General features: G+C 42.5%; 2 protein-coding genes across 2 annotated transcripts; both read right to left on the bottom strand.

Annotated features, from left to right (window-relative positions):
• Positions 1-592: 592 nt before the first annotated feature.
• LOC115973590 (putative pentatricopeptide repeat-containing protein At1g12700, mitochondrial) lies at positions 593-1,039 on the bottom strand. The gene has a single exon (XM_031093859.1). It carries the CDS (start codon positions 1,037-1,039, stop codon positions 593-595), a length of 447 nt encoding a protein of 148 aa, XP_030949719.1.
• Positions 1,040-1,513: 474 nt separating this feature from the next.
• LOC115973588 (putative pentatricopeptide repeat-containing protein At1g12700, mitochondrial) lies at positions 1,514-2,176 on the bottom strand. Its single transcript, XM_031093858.1, has one exon. The coding sequence runs from the start codon at positions 2,174-2,176 to the stop codon at positions 1,514-1,516; it is 663 nt and encodes a 220-aa protein (XP_030949718.1).
• Between the last annotated feature and the right edge of the window lie 10,341 nt (positions 2,177-12,517).

Below are 12,517 nucleotides of genomic sequence, written 5' to 3'. Positions count from 1 at the left end.
TCTCAAATCAAACACAAACTGAAAACTAAAGAAAAACCTATGGATGAGATATACAAATACTGAAAACTATAGAAAAAGCTACAGAAGAGAAATAAAAATTGTATGCATCTCTTTATATGTATAAAAATAAAAAATAAAATGCATGAATACAAAAAAGCAAAAGCACTAGCATAAGTTGTGCTAAATGCTAAAAATTTAGCATTTAATATTCCAAACATAAAAAAAACTACCTACATTAGATGTGCCAAATGCCCCAATCTCAAAAAATTTAGCATGAGGTACAATGATGTTCTACAAATGGCTCGGTATGAACAAATGTGCTATAATTTTTTGGCATTGTTTTATTCAACTTTTTCTCTCTTTCTATAATAAAATAGCACCCAATGGTTAGCAACAACATGCGTGCACAAGAAAATTGCAACAAAAGATCGAAAAGTAAAAGGAATAAACAATCTTGGGCACATAAATGAAAAGAAATACCATCTCGTAAGAAGTATAGAATTTTACTCAAAGCAAATATACCACTCACATAATGACTAGTGATAGGTTAAAATATAAAAGTTGTCTTTGATCTTGAGAAACTAAATAACCTTCACCCAAACTTTGGAAGCAGCTCTCGAATATTTTCATCTACTTGATTAGACAACAGCAAGTCAATAAACATGGTTGCAGTGGTCGCATTTGTTGAAAAACATTTGTCAACCATTATTTTGAGATATTTTGTTGCCTTTGATGTCTCACTATGTTGCAATAACCCTTGAATTATTGTGTTATACGTGCGCTCATTAGGTGAACAACCGTTGCTATCCATTTTCTCAAGCAGCTCACTCGCTTCATCAACTAGTCCATTCTTGCAAAATCCTTCGATCATTATATTGTAAGTTTGGACATTAGGTTGCAATCTTTTTGTAGGAAGACCACTAAAGATTTCTCTTGCAGTCGTAAGTTCCCCAATATTGCAGAAACCATCAATCAAGATGTTATATATCACAATATCACAGTCCAGCCTTTTGTCTTCCATCTCCAGAAACAATGTCATTGCCTCAGCAATTCGTCTATTCTTAAAAAAGCCATCTAACAAGATGGGATAGGTTTGGGGATCTGGATGTTGGCCACAAGCTCACATTGTATTGAATAGCTCTAGTGTAGTCTGAACTCTCTCCACTCGACATAACCCACCTAAAAGAGTGTTGTAAGTCACTACATCAGGAATCATTCCCTTGTTGGAAATTTCACGAAACACACGCATTGCCTCATCAATTTTTTTACTTTTGCAATATCCATTGATCAATATGTTATAGCTAAACACATCGGGTGAACAACCCTTCTCAACCATCATATTAAATGTCTTAACTGCCTCATCCATTTGGTTTTGCAAACAATAACCATCAATCAAAGAACTGTAAGTGACTTGGACAGGATCAATGCCTCTTTGAATCATCACTTCAAAAACTTTTTATGCCTCACTTAACATCCCTTCCTTGCATAGTGTGTCCACCAGTATGCTGAAGCTTCACACATCTTGCATGATCTTCCTTTGTCCCATCTCATTCAACAAGGTAGCAACCTCCCTCCACTGGCCAAAATTGCATAGTCCTTGAATTACGCAATTGTAAGTGACAACATCTGGTTGAATGCCTTTGCTCATCATTTCAGATAAAAGGTTCAAAGCCTCAGTTCCCAATTTGTCCTTACATAAACTGTCAAGGACCGTGCTATAGATCACCACATTTTGTTCAAAATTCCCTTTTTCAAGCTTCCTGAGCAACCTAATAGCCACACCAATTTGGCCAATCTTACACAAACCGTTTACTATTGTTCCACAAGTAATCACATTAGGCTCATACCCTTTCTTCTTCATTTCCTCTACCAACCTCACAGCTCCAGAAATATAACCTTTAAGACAGAGGCCTTTGACAAGAGTGGTTAGAGTTATACAGTCTAGCTGATAGCCAAGTTTAAAAATTGTTGCTAAGACAGAGAATCCAAAATCGACCCGGCTCATATGGCAAAAGCAATTAATCAAAACATTGAGAATAGAAACACTGGGAGAGATTCTGAATGATTCCATTTGTTGAATTAGAGTAATGACTACAGAGTAATGCTTCATTCTTGCAATGGCACCCAACAATTGAGTAAAATCGACAATGGAAGGCAAAGGGTGCATGTGAAGCATTGTATCAAACAGGCCTAAGGCATTATCAAAATTCTTAAAGGTTCGAGATTTGCAGTGATCTCTCACAGATTTCAACTAGGACTGAGCAATGGACTCGGCCCACCCGAAAACCTAACCGACCAGACCCAACCCAACCCGAAAGGTTTTGGGCAGGTCTGAGAATATTTGGGTCGGTTTTCAGGTCTTATTTTTGGGTTATTTTCAGGTTCGGGTCGGCGTCAGGTCATTTATATATTCTAGTATGAACCCGATTTTTTTTTTTTTTTGAAAAAAACCAAACTCCAACAAAAGTCTCTCTCCGCCTCCCTTAGCTACCTCCTTAGTCTCAATCTCACAAAACATCACAACCCACCATCAATGTCAACCTCAGACAACTCACCATAGCCATCATCCACGTACCGTAGAGACAACTTTGCTCAGTCCTAACCATAGAGACAACTTTGCAAAGATGAAACGAAACTGCGGTCTTCATTTCAAACAAACCAAAACCCATGAAATAAAACCCATCAGATCTCCACCAAAATGGGACTGAGGTCTTCATTTCAAACAAACCAAAACTCACGAAATAAAACCCATTTAGATCTCCACTGAAGCACCTTCGACCCATTCAGATCTCCACTGAAATGGAACTGCGATCTTCATTTCAAACAAACCAAAACCCACGAAATAAAACCCATTCAGATCTCCACCGAAGCACCTTCGACCCATTCAGATTTCCACCAAAATGGAACTACAATCTTCATTTCAAACAAACCAAAACCCACGAAATAAAACCCATTCAGATCTCCACCGAAGCACCTTCCTTTGATCACCGCTATCTAGATCATGTCGGAAAGCTTCCTTGACCACCACCTGCATCATAGCTCCCCACCAAGAAGCCCTCCTCCTTACTTTCTTTTTCTGTGTGAGATGGGTAAGAGAGAAGGGAGAGAAAGCCGACAAACCTTAGAGGATGAGTGCTCGGTGGGCTCAATGGGTCTGGTTTGTAGAAATTGGGAAGTAAGTAATTTAATGAGTTGGAAGTTTGTGAGAAGAAACAAAAAAAAAAAAACAAGGTGGGTTCGCTCAACAAGACCCAATCCGAGACCTGTCCCGAGACCAGAAAAACCGACCCAATTACAGACCCGATTTTTCGGGTCGGGTTGGGTTTCAGACAGCCAAACCCGATTTTTATTGGGTCGGGTTTCGGGTCACAGTAAACCCGACCCGACCCGATCCAACCCGATATCAGTCCTAATTTCAACAACTGATTCCGATTCTAACATGGGGTTTTCGCATTTTCTCTAATAGTAGAACAATAATGAGAAGTAAAAGCACGAAATGGAAGGCTTACTCTAATAATCAAACGATTGCATATAAAAGGAAGAGAGGATGTTGATTTACCCATTTCACAATGATGACAGTCAGTCTCAGCTACCAACTTGGGTCGGGTTTGGTTTCGGCTTAGCTTCGAAAGGAGAAATCACGGTGGTGGGGTGGCAAATCGGAAAGCAAAGCAACGAGTACGACCGTATGAGTTCGAAGGTAAGAGTAAAGAATGAGAATGATTTTTTCGAAGGTAATAAGAGTAAAGAATGAGTTAACTGTGTGCAAAAGAGTATAAATTAATAGATTCAGAAAGTTAGGTATTTCTTTTTTTTTCCTGTCAAAAATACTCCTAAATTAATTAACCAATAACTTAAAAATGGGATTAAAATAGTAAATTAGCAAAAGAAAGTTAGTTATTACTTTTTTTACTGTAAAAAATAACCCTACCTAAAACTTAGAAATGGGGTTAAAATAGTAAATTGACAAAAATAATAAATTCCTACTTCTATATTGAAATACCTTTTTACTTTTAATAAATTCCTACTTTTATGTTGATTTAAATTCCTACTTCTACTCACTAACTCCCTATAAAATAGGATCACTCTTTTGTTAGTTTTAAAACTCCTCCAATCTACAAAACTCACCCCACATATTCTTTTTTTTTTTTTTTTTACTTCATCACGATGAATTTGTTTCTTCTGTACCCCTTTTTTGCATTTTTTTTTTTTAAATTTCATTACTCTAATCTCACTGTTTATTTTCCCAAAATCTTCTTTTTTTTTTTTTTTTTAAAAAAAAAAAAAAAAAAAAAAAAAGACTCCTACTATAAAACCAGTACTATAACTTCTATCCATCCTTATCATCCCAACATCCCCATTAAAAAGCAATTACTACTATGTAATTTCTTACGCTTTTATTTTTGCTTTTCACTTTCTCACTCGTGATCTCCTTATTATCACTAACCTCCATGTTTGTTAGTCAGTTTTTATATTTATCTTATATTTGTGAAGGCCAAGTTTCATTCTCATCAATCTCATGTGATGGGAGTGACGAGGTTACATCTCATGACGAAGATAACTCTCATGACAAAGTCATCCTGATTGACGAAGAAACCAGTCATCCCTGACGAAGGTAAGGGAGTCATTCAATGTAGTCGATCAATGACCTGAGCAGTTACAAAATCATCCAGGTAAACCGTTGGGAATCTATTAAAAGCCCCATTATTGGGTAAGAGGCATTACTAGGAAGGGTATTAACCACCACAATGGCTAGCACCTAAATTCACATATATAAAGCCTTCACATTGTAAACAAAAGGTACAGAGATTGACACTCTAAGAAAACACCCATTACTATCTTGTTCATTCTTTTTCTATTTCACGAATTGCTTTTCTGTTCTAACTTTGGCATCGAAGGCGTTGTGGCAGGCACCACACCGGTGACCCTCTTACAGGATATTTACCTGCGGATGGGGAGCTCCATCTACTCATTTCGACTGACAAATTCATACTTCATCAGTTTGGCACCGTCTGTGGGAAACGCATTTTCAAATTCATAGTTTCCATTAGCCTTTTATATTCAGATGGAACCCAATCCAGATTCCACAGCCTTGGCCCAGCAAGTTCAAGCTCTTGTGGCCACCATTGAAGAACTCACCAAGCAAAACCAGGAAATGAAGCTACGACTCTAACAGGTCCAACAAGCCCAACAGGAAGAGAACAGGTCCAAAGGTAACCCGGAGGGAGAAGGGGATAGCCACAGGAGGAGTACCTATTAGAGGCCAATCACTCCGGACGAGCAGAACTCGGATCTCATTCGAGAAATGAGGAAGGAGATGGACGAACTGAGGAACGCCATTAAGGAGAAGACGGATCGAAGCGTGGATAGGATGGTAAGGGCCACAGATTCACCTTTCACCACGGCGATGCTTGAATGCCCTGTACCATCAAAATTTCGATTACCTCAACTTGAGCCGTTCGACGGACTCAGAGACCCTCAGGATCATCTTAATACCTTTAAGACGACTCTAGGTCTTCAACAACCACCTGACGAGATACTGTGCCGTTCCTTTCCCACCACTCTCAAAGGAGCTACAAGAGAATGGTTCACGAAGTTGCTGACCTCGTCCATAGACAGCTTCGAACAACTGAGCAATGCCTTCTTGCCCCATTTCATAAGGGGGCAGCGTCCAAAGAGGTCGGCAGACTACTTACTCACCATTAGACAGGGAGAGAAGGAAACTCTGAGGTCATATGTCAAACGCTTCACTCGGGAGACTCTGGAGGTGGACTGAGGTCTAGGGATCTCTTGGCCTCCCTTGCAAAGAATCCACCAAAGACGATGGCAGAAATGCTCCTGAAAGCACAGAAGTATATGAATGCTGAAGATGCTTTAGCAGCCATAAAAAATGCAGAGAAGCCAGGAGACAAGGCAAAGAAAGAAGACGACCGTAGGGGGCAAAAGAGAGAGCAACTGGACCATCGGAACAATGACGAGAATAAAAGGAAAGATGATAAAAGTTCTCGGACGGTAAGATTTACTCCCTTGGTTATGCCTGTTGACAAAATTTTCACACAGATCAAGGACGAGCACTATCTCAAATGGCCCAGACCATTGCACTCATCCCCTAATGTCCGTGACAAGAACAAGTACTGCCAGTTCCACAAAGATCATGGCCACAACACAGAAGATTGCAGAGACCTCAAAGAGCAGATAGAGGAGTTGATACGAAAAGGGAAATTACAGAAATATGTGAAGAATGGAGAATATAGTAAATCCAGGGACGATAAAGCCAGCATGAGTCATTTTCCCGGGAGGACGACCGTCCGTCCCAACCTCCGCACAAGGTGATTGGGGAGATAAAGATAATTACAAGAGGACCATTCTCAGAGGGATCATTTAAATCACTCAAGAAGGCATACCAAAGGCAGGTAAATAGTGTCCACACCGTACCCCCGTCTAAGCAACGACGAACATACCTAGACATGTCCTTCAATGAAGGAGACACCATGGGAGTGAAGCAGCCCCGCAATGATCCCTTAGTCATAATGCTGAATATAGAAGTATTCAATACCAAGAGAATCCTTGTCGACAATGGCAGCTCCGCAGACATCATCTACCTCACTGCCTTCCAACAGCTGAGGTTGGATCCAAGGAGACTGCGCCCCTTTGACTCTCCACTCGTCAGCTTCAGCGGAGATAGGGTATACCCCAAGGGCATAGTGACATTGACAGTGACGATAGGGGCCTACCCGGTGCAGTTGACCCATCAGCTAGACTTCTTAGTGGTGGACTGCCCCTCATCCTACAATGTCATCATTAGGAGACCCACACTCAACAAGTGGAAAGCGGCCACGTCCACTTACTATTTGAAGGTAAAATTTCCAACAGATAATGGTGTCGGTGAAGTAAAAGGAGATCAAATCCTAGCAAGAGAATGCTATCAAGCCGTCCTGGCTGCAAAGGAGAACCACACGTGGATGATTGAAGAAAAGGAAGAAGACAAGATGGAAGCCTTAGAAACAGTGGAGTTGGTTGAAGGAGAAAAGCACAAGACGATAAAGATAGGAACGATGTTGAGCCCCGAGATGAGAACAAGACTCATCCAATTCCTTAAAGAAAATTTAGATGTCTTCACCTGGAGTCATGAGGACATGCCGGGCATAGCTCCAGAAGTCATCCAGCATAAGTTGAATGTGACCCCAGAACGGAAGCCCGTCCAGCAAAGACAAAGAACCTTCGCCCCTGAATGAGATCAAGCAGTTGCAGAGGAAGTTACCAAACTCCTGGCGGCAGGGTTCATCCGGGAAGTGTACTATCCGAAATGGCTCGCGAACGTTGTCCTAGTGAAGAAAGCAAATGGAAAATTGAGGATGTGTGTAGACTTCACCGACCTGAACAAAACGTGCCCAAAGGACAGCTTCCCTCTACCGAGAATAGACCAGCTCGTGGACTCTACAGCCGGGCACAAGTTACTGACGTTTATGGACGCCTTCTCGGGATATAACCAGATAAGGATGGCAAAGGAAGACAAGGAGAAGACCGCGTTCATCACAAGTCAAAGACTCTACTGTTACAAGGTAATGCCTTTTGGATTGAAGAATGCTGGGGCCACGTATCAAAGGTTGGTGAACAAAATGTTCAGCCAACAGATTGGCAGGAACTTGAAAGTATACGTGGACGATATGCTCGTCAAGAGTAAGGAAGAATTCACACATCTGTACGACCTGAAGGAGACGTTTGCAACCCTCAAAAAACACTAGATGAGGTTGAATCCAAGTAAATGTGTTTTTGGGGTAGTTTCGGGGAAATTCCTAGGATTCATGGTATCCCTAAGAGGAATAGAAGTAAACTCAGAGAAAGTGCGAGCCATCATCAACATGACGTCACCCAAGACCGTCAAGGAAGTTCAAAAACTCACAGGAAGGATAACAACTTTAAACAAGTTCGTCTCCAGAGCTACAGACAAATGCCTACCCTTTTTTAAAACCTTGAAACAGGCTTTCGTCTGGACCGACGAATGCGAAGCAGCGTTTTAGGATCTAAAGCGTTACCTAAGCAATCCACCCCTCTTAAGCCCGTCCAAAGAAGGGGAAGACCTATACTTATACTTGGCAGTATCAGCCTCGGTAGTAAATGCAGCCTTAATTAGAGAAGAGGGTGCGAAGCAGCTCCCAGTGTATTACGTCAGCCAAGCCTTCCAAGGGGCTGAGTCCAGGTATCCAAGGATTGAAAAGATCGTGTTTGCGTTGATAATAGCCTCGCGCAAGCTAAGGCAATACTTTCAGGCAAACCCCATCCTCGTAATGACGGACCAACCGATAAAAAAATCAATGAACAAGCCTGAGGCAGCAGGAAGAATGGTCCAGTGGGCGATTGAACTTAGTCAATTTGACATCGAGTACTATCCCAGGACGGCAATCAAGGCGCAAACTTTGACGGACTTCATCGCAGAGTTCACCCTTCCGGACGAAAACATTCTTCCCGACGGAGTTGATAGATGGACGATACAAACTGATGGTTCATCAGCCCATTGGAAGGGAGGAGTAGGGGTGGTCATAACCACCCCCGACGGAGAGGTGCTGAAATATGGGGTCCAACTAAAATTCCCGGCTACCAACAACGAAGCTGAATACGAGGGGATACTGACGGGACTGAGGCTTGGTAAGGCACTTGGAGCTAAGAACCTGTTAATCCAGAATGATTCAAAATTGGTAATCGGGCAGGTCAAAGGGGAGTACGAAGTGAAGGAAGAAAGGATGCAGAAATACCTCAGACTGACGAAACATTTGACTCGGGAGTTCGATACAGTGGAGTTCATGCAGATCCCAAGGAGTCAAAATATGGGGGCAGACGGAATCTCGAAGCTAGCATCATTAGAGAAAGAGGAGATTAGCATGGATTTGGTGATGGAACTCCAGAAACACCCCAGTATTGAAGAGGTCCCAACGCTTTCCGTCCAAAGCACAAATGGCTGGATGACACGCATAATATCCTTCCTTTAAGACGGATACCTCCCTCAGAACACAGAAGAAGTTAAAAGGATCAGAAAGAGGGCAGCCAGATTCACGATTCTTAATGACACCTTATACAAGAGAGGCTTCTCCATGCCTTACTTGAAGTGTGTTGACGAAGAAGAAGCCAGATACATACTGGAGGAGGTCCATGCAGGAGTTTGCGGCGACCATGCTGGCCCCAGATCCCTGGTAAACAAGGTCATACGAACGGATTATTTCTGGCCGACTATGCAGGTGGACGCTGTTGAAATCGTCAAGAAGTGTGACAAATGCCAGCGATACGGGAATATACAACGGCTTCCAGCAGAGAAACTGACGACAATATCCTCCCCGTGGCCATTTGCACAATGGGGAATTGACATCATCGGCCCACTACCCCAAGTTAAAGGTCAGGTAAAGTTCCTACTAGTTGCTATTGATTTTTTCACAAAATGGGTCGAAGCAGAGGCTCTAGCAACGATCACTTAGGCACGAATCCAGAGCTTTGTGTGGAAAAATATAATCTGCAGGTTCGGGATTCCCTTGACGATCATATCAGATAATGGGAGGCAATTCGATAGCCAAGGCTTCAGAGACTTCTATTCGAACCTTGGGATCAAGAATCAGTTCTCGTCCCCAGGGCATCCCCAGGCAAACGGGCAGACGGAAGTGACGAATCGAACGCTGCTCAAAATTATCAAAACCAAGCTGGATGATGCGAAGAGTGGCTGGCTAGAAGAATTACCTAATGTCCTATAGGCTTACAGAACCACAGCAAGAACCCCAACGGGAGAGACCCCCTTCAGGCTTACCTATGGCACAGAAGCAGTAATCCCAGTCGAAGTGGGGGTAACAAGCGTCAGACGAGGAATGTTCAACGAAGGATGCAATGACGATGAATTACGACTCAACTTGGACTGTCTGGATGAAGTAAGAGACAACGCGCTTAACAAAATGACGAAGTACCAGCAGAAGATGGCCGAATACTACAATAAGAGGGTTAAACTCAGGCAACTAGACATAGGAGACCTCGTCCTGCGCAAGACCACCACAGCAACTAAAGACCCTACCTAAGGAAAGCTGGGTCCCACATGGGAAGGACCCTACCGAGTTATTCACTACTTAAGACAAGGCAGTTACCACCTGGAAACCATAGACGGACGAAGACTCCCTCAACCATGGAACATTGAGCATTTAAAGAAGTACCACAAGTAGATGTAACAAACAGATATGTCCATTCTTGAAGTTAATAAAAGAATTATTCCTCTAATGTCTTTGTGTAAACAGGTCTAGTCAAACGTTCGGCATATAATAGCTGAGTAACAAGATTCCGCCTTGACGGATGTAAGTTACTGACGATACCATCAACAAGTATAATGCATAAAAAAGCTGAGTAACAAGATTCCGTCTTCACGGATGTAAGTTACTGACGACCCCATAACGGGTAAAAGGCATATAAAAGTTAAGTGATAAGATTCTGCCAAGACGGATGTTAATCACTGACAAAGCCTAAGTGACAATATTCCTTAAGTGGATGTAAGTCACCAAAAAAAAAAAAAGGCTAAGTGATAAGATTCCGCTTTGACGGATGTAAGTCACTAACGAAGCCATAAATACAACAAATATCCCTTTAACGAGTATAAGTCAAAAAAGAAGCCTCGCCTCGATGGGAACAAGTAGCTGACGTAGGCACAATCCTTTAGCAGGGGCAAGGAACGAGATACCTCTTGACGGATTCAGGCTACCAAGAATCCACAAAAAAGAGAGAGGAGAAGAAGAAAAGGGACAAGAACCTTACAGCAAATCAAAACAAAACCCAAGCTGTATCCAAGCCCTTCTAAAGGATCGAGAGTAAGAAACAAATCGTTGACGAATGGAGAGATCACAACTAAGAAATTTATGCTAAGTACAAGGTATGGATGAACTCAAAACGCCACAAACATATCAAGAACAAACAAAGGCACAATCATATAAACAGGTAAGTGCAAAATCATAGAGTCAATTAAAGCCCAAAAACAACGGGCAATTATCCTCGTTCTTTCTAATGACCCATAAACGCTGGGCCACAAGCATTGTCTTCGAAATAAGATAACAAATAATTGTTTTGAAATTAGATTTACAAAAAAAAAAAAAAAAAAAAAAAAAAAAAGTCCCAAAACATGACGGGCATCCACCAAAAACAAAAATTTTTCTAAGTAACTAAATCAGGCATCAGCAGCATCTTCGCTGGCCAGGGCATCAGTAGCAGTCCCAGGGGCATCACCTTTAGGGGCGGAGGATTGAGCAGCTTCGTCCATCACCATCTCCTTATCAACCTCTTCCAGGTCTAGACTCTCCATGTCGACCCCAGAAGGATGCTTGACCAGATATCTCCTGAGAAGCTCGAAGCCTTTAAAGTACCAACTAAAAAGTACTGTGTTGTACTCGTCAGTGGTCTGAAAGGCCTCAATTGACCTGGCAGCAATGGTTTTAAGTTTCTCCTTGGCAGAAAGAAGCTGCTCATCCTTCTCCTGAGTCAATTGGCACTCAACTCTGAGGTCGTCATCCAGGGTCTTGACCTTTGCCTTCAAAGAAGTTGTCTCGTCCATAGAAACGATCAAATTCTCCTTCAGCTCAGAGTTGTCCCTCTCCAAAGCCTCCATCCAAGATGTTAGGGACGCCACCTTGGCCTCTTGAGTAAAATATTCAGAAGTGATATGAAGGCTCTCCCTCAACACCTGGAAAGAAGTTGTTAAGTCGTAAAAAAAAAGAAAAAAAAAAAAAAAGGTGGGAAAGAGGAACACTCTACCTAGACGAGCTTATGGACGTGACGAGAGGCAACCTCATTCAGCGACATATCAGAGAGGGCCTTCAAATATGCTGGAGTGACAACCTCGTGAGCCCTGTCCACAGCCAGCCTCTCGTCATCCCATATCGTGGATGATCAAGAACCAACCTTCGCCTTCTCCTTATTAGCCACGCGTGGCCTTTTGGAGCCTGGAGTAGGGATCTCCTCGATAGACGTGGTCGGAGAGGCCGTCCTCGTCGTTTCAGCAGCAGAAACCATGGGAGTCACGGAGCCGAGGGGATTTACAGACGGGCCCTTCTCGGTTACACGCACGGCTTTCTTCCCTAAGTTGGACAGTGGTTCATCCTTTTTGGACCTCATCTTCGCGTACATGTCCTTCTTAAACTTGGTCGTCATCTCTGCAAGAGGAAAACACTTAACAGGAAATCCTAAGTGTACAAGAGAAGAATCAACACTGACGATGACAATACTTACTTTTTTTGCCCTCAATACCGATGTTACGAAGAACGTAAGGGGACGAGTCAGGACCAAGGTTGTAGAAGGTGAGGGTCCGGGGATCAACCAGGTCGTCCCAGCTCTCAATCGTCTCAGCGTACCCGATTGCAGTTTCGATGCGCTCCTTGTGCCTGCTCTTAAGCTTAGGCCATCTCTTAACTGTGCCAAATAGAAGAAAAAGGAGTTAGAAATACTAAAGCATCAAAAGTGGCAAAACTGAAACGACGGGGAGAAATACTGACGCACCTAAAGTTAG

Source organism: Quercus lobata, unplaced genomic scaffold (assembly GCF_001633185.2).
Source record: "Quercus lobata isolate SW786 unplaced genomic scaffold, ValleyOak3.0 Primary Assembly Scq3eQI_215, whole genome shotgun sequence".
Classification (NCBI taxonomy): Eukaryota; Viridiplantae; Streptophyta; class Magnoliopsida; order Fagales; family Fagaceae; genus Quercus; species Quercus lobata.
Note: the sequence above shows the minus strand (reverse complement) of the source record. Positions and strands in the feature narration are given on the sequence as shown.